This window comes from Heterodontus francisci, chromosome 22 (genome assembly GCF_036365525.1).
Source record: "Heterodontus francisci isolate sHetFra1 chromosome 22, sHetFra1.hap1, whole genome shotgun sequence".
NCBI classification, from domain to species: Eukaryota; Metazoa; Chordata; class Chondrichthyes; order Heterodontiformes; family Heterodontidae; genus Heterodontus; species Heterodontus francisci.
The window spans coordinates 43,489,529-43,514,988 of record NC_090392.1 but is presented as its reverse complement, the minus strand read 5'-3'; the positions used below and the strand labels follow the sequence as shown (position 1 = coordinate 43,514,988).

Below are 25,460 nucleotides of genomic sequence, written 5' to 3'. Positions count from 1 at the left end.
TCTTAGAAAGAAGGGAATGCATATGGAACATGAATCTTCAGAGGGCTAAAGGTTTTCTCAAATAAACTCCATCCTGTTACTTGTGCTTTCATTTTGTTTATGTCCCTCCTTTAATCTGCTGACAGAAAACTGAACATTATACTGTGCAAACTTAGAGAATGCTGGTCAAGTTTCAGCCAGTTGATAGACACAAACTTCTGACAAAAGAATATTTGGAACAGTCAATGTCAGAAAACTACACGGAATACAAAATTTAAACTGAAGCATGGTCATAAAGATGAGCAAAATCCAATATGATTCTCTAGCCTTTATGCTGAGACTCCCAATTGGTGTCAATCTGGTTGGAAAATAAAATGGCCCTACAATCGTACAAATACTAAACTTGTAGATGTTAAGGTAACCTATTATCGGGGTGGTTATACTGCCAGTGACCGAAACTCGTTGAGTTTGTGGGTAACAGCAGGGTAATAATCTTTAAAAGCATTCACATTGGCATCAGTGATGTGCTTGTTTGCAGCAGAATTTTTTTAACAGATTTAGTGAATCTGCTGAGGATATACTGATGTTGTCATTGCACATGAAAGACCCACTTGCCAGGAATTAGCACAGCAGACACCCCGCCGAGACTTATGCAAATTCAGCTATAAAATTGCAAAAAAAGGGGACAAAATTCAAATCTCAGCTAGGGATAATTGTTCAATAAAAGGTGCAGTTTAAAAAAATTTGTTTCATGGGATGTGGGGGTCAGGCCAGGCCAGCATTTATTGCCCATCCCTAATTGCCCTTCAGTAGGTGGCGGTGAGCTGGTTTCTTGAACTACTGCAGTCCATGTGGGGTATGAACACACACAGTGCTATTAGCAAGGGAGTTCAAGGATCTTGACCCAGTGACAGTGAAGGAGCGGCGATATAGTTCCAAGTCAGGATGTTGTGTGGCTTGGATGGGAACCTTGCATGGCACTGAAAACATTTAGCAGCTGAACACATGCCAAAGGCAAATGATGGACTCTGATCAGCAGATCTTGAATAAGGAGTAGAATCATAGAGTTATTTATCACAGAAACAGGCCCATCGTGTCTGTGCCAGCCATCAAGCACCTATCTATTCTCAACCCATTTTCCAGCACTTGGCCCGTAGCCTTGTATGCTACGACATTTCATCTAAATACTTATTAAATGTTGTGAGGGTTCCTTCCTATACCACCCCTTCAGGCAGTGCGTTTCAGATTCCAACCACCCTCTGAGTGAAAAAATGTTTCCTCAAATCCCCTCTAAACCTCCAGTCCCTTACCTTAAATCTATGCCCCCTGGTTATTGACCCCTCCGCTAAGGGGAAAAGTTTCTTCCTATTCAACCTATCAATGCCCTTCAGAATTTTGTATACCTCAATCATGTCCCCCTCAGCCTTCTCTGTTCTAAGGAAAACAACTCCAGCCTTTTCAGTCTCTCTTTATAGCTGAAAGGCTCCAGCCCAGGCAACATCCTGGTGAATCTCCTCTGCACCCCCTCCAGTGCAATCACATCCTTCCCATAGTGTGGTGACCAGAACTGTACGCAGAACTCCAGCTATGGCCTAACTAGCGTTTTATACAGCTCCATCACAACTTCCCTGCTCTTATATTCTATGCCTCAGCTAATAAAGGCAAGCATCCCATATGACTTCCTAACCACCTTACCTACATGTGCTGCTGCCTTCAGTGATCTATGGACAAGTACACCAAGGTCCCTCTGTACATCCTAGGGTCCTACCACCCATTGTATATTCTCTTGCCTTGTTAGTCCTACCAAAATGCATCACCTCACACTTCTTAAGATTAAATTCCATTTGCCATTGCTCCGCCCATCTATATCAGCTGTAATCCAAGGCTTTCCTCCTCACTATTTACAACACCACCAATTTTCGTGTCATCTGCGAACTTACTAATCATACCTCCTATATTCACGTCTAAATCATTAATGTACACTACCAACAGCAAGGGTCCCAGCACCGATCTCTGTGGCACAGCACTGTTCACAGGCTTCCACTCGCAAAAACAACCCTCGACCATTACCCTCTGCCTCCTGCCACTAAGCCAATTTTGGATCCAATTTGCCAAATTGCCCTGGATCCCACGGGCTCTTACTTTCTTAACCAATCTCCCATGCGGGACCTTATCAAAAGCCTTACTGAAGTCCATGTAGACTACATCAACTGCTTTACCCTCATCTACACATTTAGTCACCGCCTCAAAAAATTCAATCAAGTTAGTTAGAAATGATCTCCCCCTGACAAAGCCATGCTATCGCTGATTAATCCCTGCCTCTCCAAGAGGAGATTAATTCTGTCTCTCGTAATTTTTCCCAATGGTTTCCCAACCACTGATGTTAGACTCACCAGCCTGTAATTACCTGGTTTATCCCTGCTACCCTTCTTGAATAATGGTACCACATTTGCTGTCCTCCAATCCTCTGGTACCTCTCCTGTGGCCAGAGAGGATTTGAAAATTTGTGTCTGAGTCCCTGCTATCTCCTCCCTTGCCTCACATAACAGCCTGGGATACATCTCATCTGGGCCTGGGGATTTATCCACTTTTAAGCCTGCAAAATCAGCTACTACTTCCTCCCTTTCAATGCTAATTTGTTCAAGTATATCACAATCCCCCTCTCTGATCTCTGCACCTACATCGTCCTTCTCCATAGTGAACACAGATAAAAGTAATCTTTTAAAACCTCACCTATGTCCTCCAGCTCCACACACACATTGCCACTTTGGTTCCTAATGGGCCCTTCTCTTTCCCTGGTTATCCTCTTGCCTTTAATATACTTATAAAACGCCTTAGGATTTTTCTTTATCTTGCCCGCCAGTGTTTTTTTCCTGTCCCCTCTTCGCTCTCCTAATTACTTTTTTTAAGTACCCCCCTACACTTTCTGTACTCCTCTAGTGCCTCTGCTGCTTTCGCATTCTGTATCGGCCATAAGCCCCCTTTTTTTTCCTAATCCAATCCTCTATATCCCTTGACATCCAGGGTTCCCTGGACTTGTTGGTCCTACCCTTCAGCTTAACGGGTACATGTTGGCTCTGAACTCTCACTATTTCCTCTTTGAATGACTCCCACTGGTCTGATGTAGACTTTCCTCCAAGTAGCTGCTCCCAGTCCACTTTGGCCAGATCCTGTTTTATCATATTGAAATCGGCCTTCCCCAATTCAGTACCTTCATTTCCGGTCCATCTTTGTCCTTTTCCATAAATACCTTAAATCTTAGAGTTATGGTCACTGTCCCTGAAATGCTCCCCCACTGACACTTCTACCATTTGACTGGCTTCATTCCCTAGGATGAGGTCCAGTACTGCCCCTTCTCTTGTAGGACTTTCTACGTACTGGCTCAAAAAGCTCTCCTGTATGCATTTTAAGAATTCCGCCCCCTTTAAGCCTTTTGCACTAAGATTATCCCAGTTGATACTGGGGAAGTTGAAGTCCCCTACTATTATTTTTACACCTCTCTGAGATTTGCCTACATATCTGCTCCTCTATCTCTCACTGACTGTTTGGAGGCCTGAGTACACTCCCAGCCAAGTGATTGCCCTCTTTTTGTTTTTAAGTTCTACCCGTATGGACTCATTTGGGGAACCTTCTAAGATATCATTCCTCCTTACTGCAGTAATTGACTCCTTGATCAACAATGCAATGCCACCTCCTCTTTTACCCCCTCCCCTGTCTCGCCTGAAGATTCTATACACTGGAATATTGAGGTGCCAGTCCTGCCCCTCCCTCAACCATGTCCCTGTGATAGCAATAATATCACAATCCCATGTGCTAATCAATCCCCTCAATTCATCTGCCTTACCAGTAAGACTCCTTGCATTAAAATAGATGCAATCCAGCCTTGCATTTTTCACTTGTGCCTTAACAGGTCTATATTTGCTCTGCCTTCCAGACTATCTCAGTTTCTCCTGTATTTGACTGTGCATCACCCCCAACTGTACCTCCACTCTGTATCTCATCCTCCAGCCAAATTAGTTTAACACCCCCCCCACCCGCAAACCTCCCAGCAAGGATATTGGTCCCATTCCAGTTCAGGTGCAACCCGTCCAACTTGTGCAGGTCCCAACTTTGCCAAAAATAGACCCAGTGATCCAGGAAACTAAAGCCATCCCTCCTGCACCATCTCCTCAGCCACGCATTCATCTGCTCTATTCTCCTATTCCTATACTCACGAGCACGTGTGGCACCGGGAGTAATCCAGAGATTACAATCTTTGAGGTCCTGCTTTTTAATCTGCTACCTAGCTCCCTAAATTCTTGTTGCAGGACCTCATCCTTCTTTCAACTATGTCGTTGGTACCAATGTGTACCACGACCACTGACTGTTCACCCTCCCCCTTCAGAATGTCCAGTAGCCGCTCCGTAACATCCTTGACCCTAGCACCAGGGAGGCAACATAACATCCCAAAGTCACGTTTTAGGCCTAACTGTACCCCTTACGATAGAATCCTCCATCACTATAGTTCTTCCACTACTTTTCCTCCCGTCCTGTGCAGTTGAGCCACCCGTGGTGCCACAGACTTGGCTCTTGCTGCATTCCCCTGAGAAGCTATCTCCCCCAATAGTATCCAAAGTGGAAAATCTATTAGAGAGGGAGATGGACCCAGGGGACTCCTGCACTACCTGCCCAGTTCTTCTACTCTGCCTGGCAGTCACCCATTCCCTTTCTGCCTGAGCAGTCTTTACCTGAGGTGTGACCATCTCCCTGTACGTGCTATCCACGATGATCTCAGCCTTGCAGATGCTCCACAGTGTCTCCAGCCGCCACTCCAGATCTGAAACTCGGATTTTGAGTAGCTGCAGCTGGAGACACTTCCTACACACATGTTCTCCCTGGACACTAGAAGTGTCCCTGACTTTCCACATTGCACAGGAGGAGCACTCCACGCTGACGAGCTGCCCTGCCATGACTTACCCTTAATTTATCCTCTTAAATTATCCAAAAAGTAGATTATTTACACTAGGGACCTTGATTCCCTAAAAAAAAAACTACCTACTATATTAAAAAAACTGTAGACCTTTTAGTTACTTACCCAGCTATTTAGAGTTATTCCCTAACAGCAGTAACTCACCAACCAATCATTTTGCAGCTTTCCTGTAACTGCACTGTCCCACACCACGAGTTATAGTCACACCAACTGATTCTTTCAATCAGCACTGCAGACTTTTAAGGCAGAACCCTTTCAAGATACTGGTAATGCAGAATTGAAGCTTGTCTGATCTGAATTGCCCAATGAACAACGAACCCCATGAAAGGAGAACAGACACTCAAACCAGCTACAAAAAATGTGCTCTCAATGTGTGATCTGAAATGCTCATCCCATATCCATTTTCTCTCTCAATAATGTTACTTTATCTCCTCTGCTCAGATAAAAGCTGCCTCCAGGAAGGTCAGGGTTTTCTTTTATACTAAATAGTTCTTTTCCATTCAACAACTTTTCATGCTTTCTAAATTGCATGTGTGCCCAAGACTACCCCGATATCAAAGCAGCTCTAATATCACTCTCATATTCCTGGACAGTAGACAGAAAAAGCATGCAGCTGATCGGTTTCCCACCTACAATCTCTCTGTTACAACATTTTCTGTCAGATTTTTATCAACACTACCATGTCACTCTTGTTCCATTAATAATATATAATCTAACGGACAGGCGCACAATATTCCCAATAGAAACTAAATTGAGGCATACTCCACGCCTATAACACCAACTGAGACCCGACATCTCTTGAATCCCAAATATGGAGTCAAAGCCACAGACCACAAACAGTGACCAGCAATATGCTGCTGAAGGGAAACCTGGACTCTCTATTTTAGGATCCAAGGGGACCTTACTGGTCTGAAGGATTTCCTTGCAGCTAATGAAATATAAGTGAGATTTCTGCTACTAAGCTTGGAACAGACTTGACAGGTCTGGAAACTGATACAAGTCATTGTGGGTGCCTGGTACTGAGAAAGGATCCATAAACATTATTGCCTGAGGCACTGCAGGCCTTGACCAAGTGATACACAACAGAGTTACAGGAACACTCTCTCACTGAAGCCTGGCAATGGCAACTTTACAATGAAAATCAAGTAAAATCTAAATCCAACTTAACAGGAAAACTTAACAGAGCAGGGAACTTGGTTCTGTGTACAAACGAACAGATGTCAGATTCCAGATGATGCCTTTATCCACAGCAGGGAAAGGGAACAGCCCTTGACCAAAGCTATATACTATAAGGCAATAAACCACAAACACTGTGGTGCTGTCAGCTCTGCACTGGGTCCATTTGCTTGGGCTGATAAGCGGCAAGTAAGATTTGCGCCACACAAGTGCCAGGCAATGATCATCTCAAACAAGAGAGAATCTAACCATCTCCCCATGACATTCAATGGCATTACGATCGCTGAATTCCCCCACTATCAACATCCTGGGAGTTACCATTGACCAGAAACTGAACTGGAGTAGCCATATAAATACCGTGGCTACAAGAGCAGGTCAGAGGCTAGGAATCCTGCGGCAAGTAATTCACCTCCTGACTCCCCAAAGCCTGTCCACCATCTACAAGGCACAAGTCAGGAGTGTGATGGAATACTCTCCACTTATCTGGATAGGTGCAGCTCCAACAACACTCAAGAAGCTCAACACCATCCAGGACAAAACAGCCCACTTGATTGGCACCCCATCCACAAACATTTACTTCCTCCACCACCAACACACAGTGGCAGCAGTGTGCACCATCTACAAGATACATTCCAGCAACGCACCAAGGCTCCTTAGACAGCACTTTCCAAGCCCATGACCTCTACCACCGAGAGGGACAAGGGCAGCAGATGCATGGGAACACCACCACCTGCAAGTTCCCCTCCAAGTTACACACCATCCTGACTTGCAACTATATCACCGTTCCTTCACTGTTGCTGGGTCAAAATCCTGGAACTCCCTTCCTAACAGAACTGTTGGTGTATCCACCCCGCATGGGCTGCAGCAGTTCAAGAAGGCAGCTCACCACCACCTTCCCAAGGGCAATTAGGGATGGGCAATAAATGCTGGCATAGCCAGCGATGTCCACATCACATGTATGAATAAAACAAAAATACTCTATCTCGCACCAAGTCCCATTCACTCATCAGCCCTGTGCTTGCTAACCTACACTGGCCCCCAGCCTACCAACGTCACATATTTAAAGTTCTCATTCTTGCATTAAATCCATCCATGGTCCCACTCCTCCCTATCTCCAGTCCTACAACCCTCCAAGAAATCTGCTTTCCTCCAACTCCGGCCTCTTATGCATCCCCCACTCTCTTTGCCACTCAGGTGTCTGTGACTTCAGCTGTCCCAGCTCTGCGTCAATTTTTGTCTGATACATTCCTGTGAAGTGCCTTGGGACGTTTTGCTCTGTTGAAGATGCTATATAAAATGGAAGTTGTTACTGTTGTTGTTACATTCAAAGAAGCATAAAAACAAATAGGCAGCAAAAAACCCTCAGTGAGTGATATTCAGAGAAAAATGAATGGCCTAATCTCCATTTATAGTTTAGTCATATCCAGTGCATAGTTGGACCACAGGGACCTGAACGTTTGAGGTTTGATTCTCGTTAGCACTGTTTTCTGATCTCACACAAAGTAATAGTAACAGTATTGCACTTGGCATTTGGACTGTGAAAGGAAGTCTGATTCTTGATTGCTTTCCAGCAACCTCTACTGAAACTATAGATGTCTAAGGATAGGAAATACTTGGTTGCGATGCTCTCTCTGATTGAAAAGCTTTACTCACATCTGGGCTGAAAAATGAATAATGATCACTTTCACATGGTGACAGACAGTGGCCAATACCCATGGAACCACGGCACAGCAAGGGGCAGTTAATACTAGCAAGTAAAACATATGTGTTTTGAAATCACTCTAAGTAGGAGTGGAAAATGATGGGGAGTGTGGAACTGGCTCACATGTTGGAACAGGAAACTGAAAGGAGGGGAAAATCATTCTTGTGGAAATTCCCATTATAACATAAGCTGTTACATAAGCTGCACAGTTGCACAAGCATATTTACTTCTGTTTCATAACCTTAAAATTACAGCTAGGCCATTTTCAGCAAGCATTGCTTCCACAAAAAGGGTAGTGGAAATCTGGAACCAACTTCCACAAAAGGCTGTGGATGCTGGGTCAATTGAAATTTTCAAGACTCAGATAGATGGATTTACATAAGGGATATGGAACAAAGGTGGGTAAACAGAGTTGTGATATAGATTAGTCACGATCTACTGAATGGCGGATCTGGCTTCCAGCCTGAATGGCCTGTTCCTCTTTCTGTATTTCTAGATAATGCTCATTGATTAATTCTCCAAATTTGTGAGTGTTTGAATTTTTCACATTCACTTCATAGTCACCACAGGCCCCCATTAGCAAATAGGAGTGCTGTCAGGAAATAGGAGAGTTAGCAGGAAGCTGCTGCCCAGAAGATGCCCAGTCAGTCTCCCTGGGGACCCGCTGGCCAAAATGTCATAGAGTCATAAAGGTACAGAAGGTCATTCAGCCCATCGAGTTCATCTTGGCTCTCTGTAGAGCAATATAGTCAGTCCCATTCCCCCACTCTATCCTAATAGCCCTGCAAGTTTGTTTCCCTCAAGTGTCCATCCAATTTCCCTTTGAAATCATTCATCATCTCCGCTTCCACCACCATCGTGAGCAACGAGTTCCAGGCCATTATCACTCACTGCATTAAAAAGTGCATCTCTTGCCCAAAGCCTCAAATCAGTGTCCCTGAGCCATTGTACTATCAGCTAAGGGGAACAGCTTTTCCTTGTCTACTTTTTAAAATTCTTTCACAGATGTGGGAGTCACTGGCTATGCCAGCATTTATAGACGATCCCGAATTGCCCTTGAGAAGGTGGTGCTGAGCCACATTCTTGAACGACTGCAGTTACACCCACACTGCTATTAGGAAGGCAGTTCCAGGACTTTGACCCAGTGACAGTGAAGGAACGGCGATACAGTTCCAAGTCAGGATGGTGTGTGGCTTGGAGGGGAATTGGAGGGTGGCATTCCCATGCATCGTTGCCTTTGTCCATCTCGGTAGAGGTTATGGGTTTGGAAGGTACTGTCGAAGGAGCCTTGGTGAGTTGCTGCAGTGCATCTTATAGGTGATACACACTGCTGCCATTGTGCATTGGTGATGGAGGGAGTGAATGTTGAAGGTGGTGGATGGTTTGCCTATCAATCAGGCTGCTTTGTCCTGGATGGTGTCGAGCATCTTGTTGCTAAAACTGCACCCATCCAGCAAAGTGGAGAGTATTCCATCACACTCCTGACTTGTGCCTTGTAGATGGTGTACAGGCATTGGGGAGTCAGGAGGTGAGTTATTTGATGCAGAATTCCCAACCTTTAACCTGCTCTTGTAGCCACAGTACTTAAATGGCTGGTCCAGTTCAGTTTCTGGTCAATAGTAACCTCGTAGGATGTTGGTAGTGGGGGATTCAGCGATGGTAATGCGATTGAATGTCAAAGGGAGATGGCTGAACTCTCTCAAGTCGGAGATGGTCATTGCCTGGCACTTGTGTGGTGTGAATGTTATTTGCCACTTATCAGCCCAAGCCTGTATGTGGTCCAGGTCTTGCTGCATTTCTACACGGACTGCTTCAGTATCTGAGGAGGCGCGAATGGTGCTGAACATTATGCAATCATCAGGCAACAACGGCATTTCTGACTTTATGATGGAGAGAAGGTCATTGATGAAGAAGCTGAAGATGGTTGGGTCTAGGATACTATCCTGAAGAACTCCTGCAGTGATGTCCTGGGACTGAGATGATTGACCTCGAACAACCACAACCATCTTCCTTTGTGCTAGGTATGACTACAACCAGTGGAAAATTTTCCTCCCGATTCCTATTGCTCCAGTTTTGCTGGGCTTCTTGATGCTACAGACAGTCAAATGCTGCCTTGATGTCATGGGCAGTCACTCACACCTCACTTCTTGAGTTCAGCTCTTTTGTCCAGGTTTGAACAAAGGCTGCAATGAGGTCAGGAGCTGAGTGGCCCTGGCAGAACCCAAACTGAGTGTCAGGGAGCAGGTTATTGGTGCCTGAAAGGACTGTCAACACCATCCATCATCTTATCTAAAACTATCATACTCTTGTACACCTCTATCAAATTGCCCCTCAACCTCCTTTGTTCCAAGGAGAACAACCCCAGCCTCTCCAACCTGTCCTTATAGTTAAAATCCCTCATCCCAAGAATCTTTCTGGTAAATCTGCTCTGTGCCCTTTCAAGGACCCTCACATCCTTCCCAAAGTGTGGTGACCAGAATTGCGCGCAAAACGCCAGTTGTGGCCAAACTAGAGGTTTCTAAAGGTTCAGTTGGTGCTTTTGTACTCCGTACCTCTTTTTAGGAAGCTCAAGATCCCAAAAGTTGGCTAACTACTCTCTCAATATGTTCTGCCACCTTCAAAGATCCATGCACATGAAGTGGTATTCTATTGGGGTTAGTTAAACAGCGTGGGTCTGTATCCATTGGGAGTTTTGAAGAATGAGAGGTCATCTTATTGAAACATACAAGACCCTGAGGGGATACAGGGCATTGGTGAGACCACATCTGGAGTACTGTGTGCAGTATTGGCCTCCTTATTTAAGAAAGGATGTAAATGCGTTGGAAGCAGTTCAGAGAAGGTTTACTAGACTAATACCTGGAATGGGCAGGCTATCTTAGGAGGAAAGGTTGGCCAAGCTAGGCTTGTATCCGCTGGAGTTTAGAAGAATAAGAGGTCACTTGATTGAAACATATAAGATCTTGAGAGATCTTGACAGGGTGGGTGTGGAAATGTGTGGAAAAGATGTTTCCTCTTGCGGAAGAATCTAGAACTAGGGGTCACGGTTGAAAAATAGGCTGCATTTGCTGACAACGCAATCACTAAGTGGCACAGTGTTTGCACATGCACAAATGCAAGCTCTTCAACTGGAACGTCAGTGTCTGAAACGTTCAGGCAGCTGCCAGGATTAAAGATGTCGCTGCTCAATTTATCACAGGAAATGCTCATGGCTAGATCGTTCCAGCAAACTAACCTTACATTATGTTGGGTGGAAGCCCAGTAATATACTACTGTGTAGTTATAGGGTACTAACTGTAATCCTCAGATGCATTTAATATTCCAGTAATCCTATTAAATACAAAAGGAATTTTATGATTGAATTTTCATCGGAGCCTCCATGTGCTGCCCGAAGCAGCAAGGGGTGATGGGTCGAATTAGGAGCGAGTTGGCGAGAGGAGGGAAGCAGTGCAGCCCAGAGCTCAAGGCTGGGTGGAGGGGATGGTGGCGGGGAGCGAGCGGCCAGAGAGCAGGGTGGCACAAAGTGAGGAACAATCGGCCAGGGGAGCAGCGAGGTCTGGAGGAAACGGCTGAGGGGAGGAAGCGTCGAGGTCTGCAACGAGGGGATCGACCTCCAGCCTCAAAGTCTCCCACTCAGCCTCTTCCTCCAGCCGAATGAGGGGTGGATATCCAATGACGTTTTATCGTGCTTGCGCGAACATGGACCATATCTCGCCACATGAACACTAATTGTAAACTGTTGTCGGTGAAGAAAGAACTTGCTTTAAAAAACAACTGGAGACTTTGGCTGGAGAGAGACATTAGCATATCAACAGACAGCACTTCAAAGGACAAAGGGGCTATTCCCTGCTCTAATTTAATCCACAATGGACTTTTGATTACCAGGTGTTGAAGGTGGAAAGGCTAGCATTCCAGATTAACTGCTAAAATGGCCAAATACATAAACAGACGTGGTCGGACCAGTTTGGGCACATGACTAACTGACTGTTGGGAGTTTTTTGAATTCGAACTTCCAATGGGGAATTAAAAATGAGAAGGCTATTAACTCCTGCACTGAAAAGACCTGTCTGCTCTCATCTCGCTCTCACCAGCTTCGAAAACCATTGAAGACATATGAACCCCAAGAGAGAAAAGTCTCCTACAATGAACAAGGCTTAAGAATAATACTGGGCCCCGATGAAAAGAAAGACTACTTACAAAAGGACTACAGTGAGCTTGAAGCATAGTAAACAAGAAGCTCTTCTGATATGGTCTCAAACCTCTCCATTTCATTTTTCTTCTGCTCTTTTCCGTCCCTATTTGCAAGTGCGTAGGTGTTAACTGAATTAGAGTTCAAGTTTTAATAAAATTTCACTTTTCTTCTGTAAACCTAAGAAAGCCTGTTTATGCTCATTTCTTTGCCTTATAATTGGGAAGTGGTGAACAAGGATTCACAAAAGGGGATCTCAAAACACTATGTGTTTAAAATTAAACCGTGCTGCAATAAGACCAGGTGAAGACAGTAAAAGACCCCTGGACACCTTTCACACCTGGTCATAACACAGAGGTAGACAGATTCTTGATAAGCAAGGGGGTGAAAGGTTATCAAGGGTAGGCGGGAATGTCAAGTTGAGGTTACAATCATATCAGCCATGATCTTGTTGAATGGCAGAGCAGGCTCGTGGCGTCGAGTGGCCTACTCTTGCTCCTAATTCGTATGTTCGTAAATGGCAGAGCAGGCTCAAGGGGCCAAAAGGCCTACTCCTGCTCCTAATTCATATGTTTGTTACTCCCATATCCCTCTGTCCCTGCACACTCTTCAGAACAGTACCATTAAGTCTATAACGTCGCTCCCTATCCTTTCTGCCAAAATGCATCGCCTCATATGTCTCTGTATTAAATCCATCTGCCACTTATCTGCCCATTCTGCTAGTCTATTTATGTTTTGGTGCAGTTGATTGGTATCATCCTCACAGTTTGAAATTTTACTCTGTATGCCAATATCCAAGTCATTTACCTGTATCAAATGTCATGCGTACAAGAAGTGCGACGATGAAAAATTATGGACTAAAACTGAAGAGTTATAAAAATTGACTTTGTCTTTTAAAAAATGGACCTTTCTTTTAAAAAGCGAACAATGTGCTCCAAATGGCCGCCGAAGGTCAAAAGACTTGGCCTTTGTATATTCAAACTGTCTGTCAATTGCATCCATCCTGAAATATTCCCGAATTCAATGGATTCTTTTGAAACAAAGAAGGTGTGAAATGGATACATCATAACCGGATTATTTTCATCCTGGGCCACTGTATGAAAACCATGGGGAAGAGACCAAAACGTTTCCTACCAGATGATGACGTGACAAACTTTTTATCTCAAAAGGGCAGCCCTCGAAGAGAGAAAGAGAAACCAGAGAGAAGCATCCAAGAGGCTTGTTTCCACCTAAATTGACTGAGAAAGTGCAGGCAGCCGGAAAGGACACACCCTGCTGTCGAATTCTACATCTATACTTAAACAGCCGTGAATTAGAAGTGATCCACTGTCCTCAACTGAACTTTCAAGCAAGAGAGATCCTACAAACACTTCAGACCTGCAACCGAGAACTTGTCTTCTGAGAGAATTCAACAGGTTACCGTGACCGTCCGAAACACCCCCTCAACTTAGCAGCACTTAACCCCATTTCCTCTCTGCTCTCTTCTTGTGTGCGCGCGCGCACGCGTGTACATGTGCACGCGCATGAGCTCGTGTCCAAGCAAATGCGTGAGTGGATGCAGCTGCGACAATTTCGTGTTCAGGCGTATTGATCAATAAATAATTGGTTTTGTTTTAAACCTACAAGAAAACCTGTCGCTGTCTGTTTATTTGACAAATAAAACATAAAGGTGTTAAATCCTAATAACAAAACACACTTGCTGCGCTTAGGTGGGAGTTCAGCAGCGGAAACCACCTGAACTGCTCACCACATGGCCATAACATATTGGTGGCTGAAGCCAGGGTCTGCACCACCAGGCAAATGAGAGATTTGGAAAATCGGAGAAAAACTGGCCTTAAAAGTTGTGGAAAAGTAAACAAACAGGTTTTCTTGTATAGTGTTTTTGCTCTACGGTGCTAGAACCAAAAGAGATGGCTAAGCAGTTTGTAGAGCAGGGAGACATGTCGCGTGATAAGTTAAATAAATTAAGTATTGAAGATTTTAAAAGCTTAGCTATAGAGGTGGGAATCACTTTCAAACAGAAAGCAAAGAATCCTGACCTGGTGAAGAGTCGAGCTAACCACTTTAAACTTACTCCTGAACCAGAAGAAGAAAACATGGAATCAGAGTCTGAAAAGGGATCTCTAGCTAGAATCCAGTTGCAGACGAAAAGGGAAGAAATACGGTTGCAACTTCAAAGAGGGGAGATGCAGTTTGAAAAGGAAAAGAGGAAAGTGAGGAAAAACAGTTTGAGTTAGAAAGGCTACGAGAGCAAGATGAAAATTCCACCAGCCACTCAAACCTTCTCCTCAATTCAGAGCAAAACTCTGATATGCTGAAATACTCCAGACTAGTGCAAAAATTTAATGAGGAGGAGGTTGAGTCATATTTTATCTCATTTGAGAAACTAGCTATCAGGCTAAAATGGCCGAAAGAATTTTGAACTCTCCTCTTACAAGGCGAGTTCATGGATAGGGCTCAAGAAGCATTTTCGCTGTTATCAGAAGAAAGTTCCTCTGACCATGAACAAACTAAAACTGCAGTTCTACATTCTTATGAGCTAGTATCTGAAGCATATGGACAGAAATTCAGACACACCAGGAGAAAACCCGCACAGACTTGCATTGAGGTTGAAAGAATTAAACATATGGCTTTTGATTGCTGGATATGATCTCTCAAGCTAGAACCCTCATATTAAAATTTGAGAGAAGTGATGTTGCTGGAAGAATTTAAAAATAGCATCCCAGATAGTAAGAACCCACATTGAAGAACAAAGAGTCACAAGAGTAAGAAAAGCAGCAAAAATGGCCGATGATTATGAGTTAATTCACAAATCCCTAACTCAGAATAAATTTGGGTCTGGTAACTCTTACAAGCTAGGGAGAGATAGCAGCCACGTAGAAGAAGCAGAAATGGGCTCAAAAGAAGAGTAGGGAATGAAAATGAGATCAGTCTCCAACTTTAAAAAGGTGATAAACCAGTAGGAGTCCAACCGACATGGAAAATCTGGGCACGTCCAGACAAATTGTTGGTATTTCAGAAAAGCAACAGGAGGCGCTGCAGTCAGGCCCATTTCTGTGGCTGTGAAAGTGGTAAGTCTGTGTTCTATTATCACTCAAGAACAGAGCACATACCAGAACATTTTACACAAAGAAAAAAATGACTCCTTTTGTATCCCAGGCACCAGGCAAGGAGATACCATCCTCAGGGATACCAGTTGTTTTCAAACCATACTGGAAGCCAACTTTACAGAAATGCTCCCCGAAAGAAGAACAAATACCACGGTATTGGTAAAAGGGCTTACTGGCAAATGCTTGAAGGTTCCCTGAGTAAAAGTTTACTTACAGAATAAGTTGGTCACTGGAGTAGTGATGGTTGGGATCATTCAGAGCTTACTCATGCAGGGGGAAGACCTATTGCTGGGCAATGTCTTGGCAGGAAGCACAGAATTGTACCCGAAGGATCCAGAACAGTCTATGGCGACTGAAGAAACTGAGGGGAACAAACAAAACTCTGTATAGCTGCAGAGGGCTAAGAAAGTCCTAAAACTCCCACAGTGAGCGATAGAGCCAGTGGAACTTAAAAAGGGCAAGACAGAACCAGAAAAATTTAAAGGAGCTAAGATAAAAGCGGAAAAGTTTGAAGTAAAAACACCAGAGATAATGGTTAGCTGAAACCTAGTTGAAAGATTTAAATAGGGACAAAGGAAGTTCCCAAACAGGCAAGCTGAAAGTGAAGGAAATGCCTCACCTAGTTGAAGTGCCACAGGAGTGCAGTGGAAGCTGGACAACCACCTGTGAGCAGTAGTACGCCAGAGGACATGGGGCAGATTAGGGAAAATCTACTCTCTGAAGTAAAAGGAAAAGGGAAGGTAAAATACCTTAAAGTAAACAACACTTGTGAAAATTACAAGAAAACGAAAAGTGAGGTCACAATGGATCCACCCACTGAAGAATCAAACGATCAGGTTCCAAATCCAAAGCTAATCAAACCCAACACTTTAGATTCAGAACTCAGAAAGAGCAAGGAGCAGGAGGAAATCCCAAATGCCTCACAGGAGCTAAAAAAACAATTTAGCACTCACTATCATCCTAGAAATAAGAACTATCAATGTGCCAGAACCTGAATAGTTTAAGCTATGTATTGCAGAAGCAATAGTTAAGGGGTTGAAGCTTTTACAGACAGGGAAAGTTGCAAGCAACCCAGAACCATGCAGTAACAGAAATTTGCATACTACAAGCTTTACCAACAATGACATGCTTACTGAGATTAACGTTCCCAAAGTACTACAAACTGATGCTTGAGAAACCACAACCCCATTTGACAACACATAACCAAAAGAAATACAATGTTTAAGGATATCTCCTCCAAAGGAAGGATGATGAAAAAACTTAAACTTGAACAAGAAATGATTATTATAGACAATGTCAGCTGTAGCAGTTGAGAGTTTCAGATATGGGTGCCATGTGTGCAATGGTGTGACCCTAATACCTTACCTTTTCCTTTCCTTCTTTCTAAGCCCATAAAACATTAAAAGCCCGAGGAATTTCATTATTTTCCCTTTTTGGGAGAGGTGTCATGCGTACAAGAAGTGCACTGATGAAAAATTATGGACTAAAGCTAAAGAGTTATAAAAATTGACTTTGTCTTTTAAAAACTAGACCTTTCTTTTAAAAAGTGAACAATGTGCTCCCAAATGGCCAATGACAGTTAAAAGACTTAGCTTTTATATATTCAACAGTCTGACAGGAACAAAGGAATACCTTCAAAGCTAAGAGGTATCAACTGCAGCTATCCTACACACATCCTGAAATATTCTCAGATTGAATGGGTTCTTCTGAAACAAAGAAGGTGTGAAATGGAAATATCATAACTGGATTATTCCCTTTCTGGGCCATTGTGTGGTCACAATGAGGGAGAGACCAAAGTGTCTCCTACCAGAAGATGGGTGGTTGATGGTCGGCGCGGACTCGGTGGGCTGTATCTCTCTATGACTCTGAGATGATGTGCCAAACTTTGTATCTTAAAAGGGTAGTCCTCAAAGAGAGAGAGAGAGAAACCAGAAAGAAGCATCCAAGAAGCTTGTTTCCAGCTAAAGGGACTGAGAAAATCCAGCCAGCTAGAAAGGACACACCATGCTTTCGAATTCTACATCTATATTTACACAGCAGTTAATTAGAAGTGATCTACTGTCTTCAACTGAACTTTCAAACAGAAGAGAAACCACCAAACACCTCAGGCCTGCAACCAACGAGAACTTGACTTCCAGGAGAATTCAACAGGTTTACTGTAACCCCCGAAACCCACCCCCGCTCACCATTGCTTACCCACTTTTCCACTCTGTTCTCTTCTTGCGTGTGTGTCTGTGCGTGTGCGTGCGCACATGCATGCACATGAGCTCGTGTGCGAGCAAGTGCGTGAGTGGATGTGGCTGCGACAATTTCGTGTTAAGGCGTATTGATCAATAAATAATTGGTTTTATTTTAAACCTACAAGAAATCCTATCGCTGTCTGTTTATTTGACAAATAAAACACAAAGAGGTTAAACCCTAATAACAGAACACATGCTCGGCTCAGGTGGGAGCTGAACAGTAGGAACCACCTGAACTCCTCACCAAGTGACCGTAACACAAATAAAGGCAGTGGTCCTAGTACTGGCCCTTGGGGAACATCGCAATCTACCATATTCCAGACCAAAAAACTACCATTTACCACAACTCGCTGTTTTCTGTCCTTAAGCCAAATTTTTATTCAAGATGATGTTGACCCTCCTATTCCATGAACTTCAGTTTTGTTAACCAGCCTTTCATGTGGTACCTTGTCAAATGCTTTCTTACAATCCATATAGACAGCATCCATTGCATTCCTCTCATCAACTTTCTCTGTTACTTTATCAAAAATTCAATTAGATTAGTCAAACACGAACTGCCCTTTAAAAATCTGTGCTGGCTCTCCTTAATGAATTCAAACCTCTCAAAGTGCCTATTAACTCTTTCCTTGATTATTGTTTCTAAACCCTTAACCACCACTTATGTTAAGCTGTAGTTACTAGGAATGTCTTGCACCCTTTCTTGAACAAGGGTGTCACATCTGCCACTTTCCAATCCTTTGGCACTTCCCCCGTATCTAGGGAAGATTATGGTAAGTCCTTCTGCTATCATCACCCCACTTCCTTTAGCAACCTGGGATACAAACCATCCGGACCAGGCAACTAATCTACTATAAGCATCTGTGGAAAGAGAAGCAGAGTTACCGTTTCGGGTCAGTGACCGAAGAAGGGTCACTGACCCGAAACGTTAACTCTGCTTCTCTTTCCACAGATGCTGCCAGACCTGCTGAGTGATTCCAGCATTTCTTGTTTTTGTTTCAGATTTCCAGCATCCGCAGTATTTTGCTTTTAATCTACTATAAGGATGTACCTTTCCAGTACATCCTGCCTATCAAGTTTCACCCCATCCATTACCTTTACCATCTGTTTCTACTGATAGTTTGTCAGCACCTCTTCCTTAGTAAACACTGATACAAAGTACTCATTAAGTACTCCAGCCTTGCCCTGCATCTCTAAGCATATATCACCCTCTTTGTCCCTAACAGACCACACCCTACCTCTTAATATCTGATTATTTACATGCCGGTAGAAGATTTTGGGTTCCATTTTACGTTAACTGCCATTCTATTCTCATATCTTTCTTTTCTAGTCTTATTTTCCTCTTCACTTCCCGCTCAACTCATTCTATTTGGCCTGCTTCTCATTTGAAGAATTCACCTGACATACAACATACACCTTCATTTTTTGTTACATCATATTCACTATCTCCCTCATCATCCAAGGAGCCCTGGCATTAGTTCCCCTGTCTTTTCCCTTGCTGGAATATACCATCAGTGCCTCAGTCTCCCACATGGGAACTTTTCATCTCTATTGAATGCTGCTTCACAGTAAAATAGTTGAGCTCACTCTCCCATTGTAAAGAGCGGGACACTGTGCCAATGTACTTTCCTTATTTTCACATACTGCTTATAACTCCAGTTGGCAACTGATAACTTTTAAAGAGACTTAAGACGAAGATGTTGGGTGAGATCAGCTGTCATGGCAAACCTTCCATTCTTCTACTGTAGTAGCTTACCGTAACTTCTGAATATTGGATGCAATTCCTGAAAGTCGGTAGATGCCATCCACAACTCCATGTCTCTCAATAAAGTCTGTGCAGCTTTTGAGTACCTGAGGGACTGAAGAGAAGGGGAGAGTAGTCACAAACATAGAAAAACAGCACATTCCTCACAGATTCAAAGCAAGGAAAACAGCCACATTTACACTCAATACCAGGTGAGCAATTTCCTTTTCTATGCTTCTAACAGATAAACTGTGGTTATAAACCGCTAAATATAACTGTGTACAGGTATCATGGAATACACCTGGAAATGTTCAAGTGTTCTAAGTATTGGACAGGTGCACTTTTCAGGCACGTGTTGAGAGAAAAGGTACTTTTCATTGTTTTTTTGGCCCCGGGGGTACCGTAGAGTCACCTCATCCTAACCAACCCTCCTTCCCCATCTAATCTGGTAGATGCAGCTAGTCCTCTGTGCCACAGACCAGCCTGTTTCAGGAACACTACTGCTCATTTTTTGCACTGAGACAGACAAATTAACTGACCTCAATTTACACAATCATATAAAGGTCAGTTCTGTAAAACCACCTGGATGCTCAGGCTGGGTCAAGGGTCAACATCATTTACTCCAAACTTATCTGTAACTGGTTGGTACAGTGTTCCTGTCCCACTGTTTTTCACCACAAGTGAGCTCCTGTATTCTATTTCCAGGCAGATACTTTGCTCATCTCATCATAGTGCTTTCAACAAATGTTATTGAAGTGGTTACACCTTCAGCAGTTCAGTGATCAAATAAATTAACCATAAATAAGCAAAAACATCCCTCTCAAGAAGAGTGCAATGTGGCTCATATACTCTTTGAGGGCATATAGTATGTTTCTGTTCTATAAGGTAGATTTATAGGTTCTTTTACAAAGCTCTCACTGCTTATGCTAAATGGGATCACAATAAGCTCATCGCCAAAATCATGGAAGATCAAAACAAAGCAGATTTTCATTGTACTGACAGATTGGGGACTCTAAAGAGTTGGACATTGCCAGCGATGACAGACATGACTTGCCAGAGGTTCTCCCTGGACCGCAGGTGTGCCAATGACAACAGAACAACCCATTACAGAATCTCCGGTAATACAAGGATGACTGCATTTATTTGTACACTGGTACAAACGTGCACCATCAAAAAGGTCGGTCAACTACACAGAATCATTGGTATCTATGTTACAACACAGCACGGAGTTTCCAGAACAAGATTTGTAACGAGAATAATGTACATTACTGCATCCATTATCTCCTTTCATTTTTGGCTGTATATTCAGTTAGTAGATTTTGAAAACTGCATGAAAATAAAAACAAAGTGATTACTGACAATGCAGCCGGTAGCTGACATCATCAGACTGCACCAATCTGCGCACATGTGCAGATTGGCTCCAACACTCTGCGCATGCGCTGCATTCCGCATTGCCAGGACTGGTTGGAGCATGCGCTGATGACATCATCGCGTAACGCGGGCAGAGACCAGGGAGAGAACAGGGGTGGGGGAAGCGGGGAGAGCGTTGCCGAAGACCTTGGTGGCGGCGGGTGCGCTCTCCTCCTCACCCCGCACCCCACCCCCACCTCGCTCGCTCCCCTCCTCCACCCCCATCCCACTCGCTCCCCCCCAGGCCCACTCCCTCAGTCCCTTCCCGGCCTGCTCGCTCTCTCCCTCCGGCCGTTATGTGCTTAGGTTGCCTTTGCGTGATTATTTGAGCGGCCCCATCTTTAGTCCTGGCAGCTGCCTGACGTCGCAGACTGTGACGTTTTAGTGGCAGAGGCTGCATTTGCACATGTGCCAGTGCAGCACCACCTAGTGGAAGCATGGTCAGCAAACGCAGCCAAATTAAAATGCAGTTTGCCCTTAACGGCCTAAAAACCAGCTGGTTTTGAGACAGAAGCACATGTGAAGGATTGAAGGGGATTATGTTGTCTTCAATTTGTCTGACATCTGAAGACACGTTAGCGTGTAAACTCTCCACCAATACTGAGGGTACTTGCCCCCACCCCGTTCTCACTATCATTCAATCGCAAACCTGTAGAATTTTATCCCTCAATTCAAAAATGAATATCTTTGGAGGCTCAGTAACAATTGGATCAGGAAATGTAAGCCTCCCAATGGATCCTCAAGCTCTAGCAATCTGACCACAATATAAAGATGTTAATCTGTATGGCTCCCCAGTGGTTTAGCAAATTGTGTGGCATTGAGGCATAAATAACAGAGTTTGCAAGTTCAATCCCTGATATGTTGACTTTAGAAAATAAAGCCTTGCATTTATATAACTCCTCTCAGTAACATCCCAAAGCATCACAGAAACAATGAATGACTTCAAACTTGCTGCAAAGAGCATTTACATTTTGTTATGCAAGGTAAAACAGCACTGGTTTTACAATGCCTAGCAGCAGCACTGAGATGAATGACCAGTTAATTTAATTCGGGCCTCTGGTTTAGGGAGGAATATTGGCTGTGGCACTGAGGGAATTCCCTGCTCTTCTCTGGATTAAGCTGTTACTCACTGCATTAACCAGCCAAGCTAATGAGGAGCTATCAATTATTTTTAACAGGGCCGCAAACATCGTTCAGTGCCCCCTGTCTGTGACTGTAGGTGGGAGATGTTCATTAAGTAAGCACTACTTGAGGTTGGATTTAAAACAGGAATGTCAGTTCCTGTACCAGTTTATACAAACCTCATAGGCTACATTTTTGTATCACATCCCAGATTTACACAAGACATGAACCTTACAAAAATTTCAGTGCTATAAAGGCACAAACATGTTAACACATGGTGACATCTGACACTGTGTAGAAACACCAAGTTAGAACCTTCACAACAAATTGCCCAGCGGGTGTTTTTTTTTTGTTTATTCTTTCAGGGGTTGTTAGCGTCACTGGCAAGGCCAGCATTTGTTGCCCAGCCGAAAATGCCCTTGAGAAGGCTGTGGTGAGCCGCCTTCTTGAACCGCTGCAATTCGTCTGGTGTATGTACACCCACAGTGCTGTTAGGAAGGGAGCTCCAGGTTTTTGATCCAGTCACAGTGAAAGGAAAGTGACGTAGTCCAATTAGGATGGTGTGTGGCTTGGAGGGGAACTTGCAAGTGGTGGCATCTGCTGACATTTGCCTTCTAGGTATTAAACGTTGCGAGTTTGGAAGGTGCTGTCAAAAAGGCCTTGGCCTGTTGCTGCAGTGCACTTTGCAGATGGTACACACTGCTGCCACTGTGCACTGGTGGTGGAGGGAGGAAATATTTAAGTTGGTGGATGGGGTGCCAATCAAGTGGGCTGCTTCGTCCTGGATGGTGTTGAGCTTCTTGAGTGTTGTTGGAGCTGCACCCATCCAGGCAAGTGGCAAGTATTCCATCATACTCCTGACTTGTGCCTGGATGAGGCTATACGTCAACCCCTCTTCCCACCAAAACAGAAAAGCAGATGCTATGGCTGATATTTGTCCCTCAATTCACATCTCTAAAACAGATTATGTAGTCATTATCTCATTGCCGTTTGTAGGACCTTGCTATGCGCAAATTGGCTGCTATGTTTCCCTATTACAACACAAAAGTGACTAAACTTCAAAAGTCCTTTCCAGGTGAAACAGCGATTTACTTGTACTTCCTTCAATTCAGTATATACAATACACTGCTCACAAAGTGATCTTCTCTACCGAAAGGAATTCCAAACGCAGACTGGATGACTGCTTTGCGGGACAGTTCCGTTCAGTTCACAAGCGTTCTCCCGGGCTTTCAATCACCTGTCATTTTAATTCTCCACCTTACTTTCACTCTGACCTTTCCGTCCTTGGCCTCCTGCAGTGATCCAATGAAGCCCAATGTAAGCTCGAGGAACAGCACCTCATTTTTTGATTAGTCACTTTACTGCCTTCTGGACTCAACACTGAATTCAACAATTTCAGACTGTAATCTCTGCCCCCATTTTGTTTTTTCTGCTTGTTTGTTTTTTTCCTCTCTTGTTTCCCTCTTTTTTTCTTTTCCTTTGCTTTTGGACAGCAGCTGTTCATCATTCTACCATTCATACCTCCTCTAGACACATCTTTTGCTTCTTTAGTAGTCCCATTACCACTGTCACGCTCACGAGGAGTGTGGCGATGACAATACAGAAACAAGCTGACAAGTTGTAAAACTTAGAACAAATTTAAAAAGATTGGAACATTAGCTGTCAACAAAATGGAGGACAAGACACATGACTCATACCACCTCCTGCACTGTAATCCACATCCATTGCCAACTAAGACTGAAAACCAATCAAGGAAATAATTCAGATAATCACACATGGATGTGAGCTATATTCAAACAAAGGCAAAGGGCTTCCCCAGGATTTTCATCTCCAACTAACTTTCACTACAATGGAGTGTGAACAGCCCCTCAAAATATGGGCATCAAAAGGCCATTGTGCAGCTCAGCAAGAACTGAAACCTAACATCACCTTGTAGGTTCACCTTAAAAGGTAATTATTTTGAGGAACAAAGGGGGTCTTGCCAGTACAAAACTCAGACATCCAGATCAGGCTGCTCTCTCCTCAGTCACACAGATCAAAAAGCCAGAAATGCTGGAAATACTCAGCAGGTCTGGCAGCATCTGTGGAGAGAGAAGCAGAGTTAACGTTTCAGGTCAGTGGTCTGATGAATGGCCACTGACCTGAAACATTAACTCTGCTTCTCTTTCCACATATGCCGCCAGACCTGCTGAGTATTTCCAGCATTTCTTGTTTTTATTTCAGATTTCCAGCATCTGCAGTATTTTGCTTTTATATTAGATCAAAAAGCCATCTTGAATTCCAACAAAGTTGCGAGAGAGAGAGAGACACACAGAGAGATCAGTTCCAGCCAACACAGTTAAACCCTGCTGAGACAAATGGGAATCCAGCTACAGCAGAGACAATGGAGTGCCTTTGTAAAAACTATTCTTCTACCTGTCAGAATTGAACTAAGTCATCAGCACCATCTTCAACCCAAAGAGGACTGCCAGAAGGCTGCAACAGCCCAGCAATTATCAACCAGCAACCAGGCCTGCAACCACAAAATTCGCCCTCCAGAAGGATCCCACAGGTTTTCCCTGAAACAACAGACTTTCACACTCTTCCCCTTTACCATTTCGATCGGTTTTCTCTAGCATGCGCGTGTGAGAGTGCATACATGCGGAGTGGTGTTGCAAACATTTCAGGGAATGAATATTGCTTAACAAATAGTTAATCTTCTGTTTTAAACTGACAAGAAAACCTGTCACTGTCTGTTTATTCGGCAAGTAAATACAGAGAATGAAACACAGTGTCTGTGGCAGTTGAAAGGTGAGCAGTGGAAAGCATCCACACCCCTTACCACCTGTAACAACTCCCTTTGGCCTTGCACCATGAACACTTTGGTCATTTAACCTCTCCTGCCCTCCACCCTATCACAGACTTTCCCTGTTGTTCTTTTTCCCACCCTCCCTCCTTTCTCTTGTTCAAAACCTATTAGATTTTTAACTTTTCCCAGTTTTGATGAAAGGTCAGAGACCTGAAAAATTAACTCTGTTTCTCTCTCCACAGATGCTGCCAGACCTACAGAGCATTTCCAGAATTTTCTGCTTTTGTTTCAAAAGTTTTTAATTGGCTATAAAGTTCTTTCGATGCCCTGGGGTTCTGAAAGGTGCTATATAAATGCAAGTCTCTCCTTTTGTTTGCCTTAATGTAAGATGGAGAATTGCAGTCAGGCAGAAGCCCGAGTAACCTCTGAACTCAAGCTAATCAGATCATTAGTCATTTGAAGGATAGTAAGTATTTTGTGTGTTGATACCAATACCAGGCAATGTTATGGCCTCAATTGCTGTAAGGAGTCCAAATCAAATAGACCTTTAGATGGCCAGAGAATTACAGTTGATATCTTATGTACTGAAGTCTGCCAAATGATAAACATTTTAATTTCCCAATGAGTATTAAGAAGTGCATTTGACCAATAAATGCTGACACTTTAACATGAAAGTGGGCAACAATATAATTGAGGTTCGGCCTTGCAGTCCTTTATTACTTGACTTTTCCCTGCCTTCACCATGTGTGAGGGTGTGCAGAAGGGGCTCCATAAGCTCATATCCTATGGTGTTTCTCTCATAAGTGACTGAAAAGGACTAAAAGTATTTTAGACTTTTTTTTGTTTTGAAAGGCTACATGCAGACTTCATATGTCTGTTTATTTTACTTCTCATACCTTCTTTTGTCTTACTGCATCTGTGTACTCTATTTGTAAACAAATCTATTAGCTTAGCCTATACACTTGAGTTTGATGGTCCGATATTTTCCAATTACCCATTCAATGTGATATCGGCCACTGGCGATCACACAGGATGCC

The 25,460-nt window shown here is 43.6% G+C and overlaps 1 protein-coding gene across 8 annotated transcripts in view; it reads right to left on the bottom strand.

Annotated features, from left to right (window-relative positions):
• arhgap32b (Rho GTPase activating protein 32b) overlaps positions 1 to 25,460 on the bottom strand; it is a 645,931-nt gene that overhangs the window by 44,776 nt on the left and 575,695 nt on the right. For all 8 annotated transcript variants that reach the window (XM_068053769.1, XM_068053766.1, XM_068053771.1 and 5 more), the window contains one exon: positions 19,116 to 19,218. In XM_068053769.1, the coding sequence (XP_067909870.1) occupies positions 19,116 to 19,218 (103 nt within the window). The remainder of the gene's footprint in view (positions 1 to 19,115; positions 19,219 to 25,460) is intronic.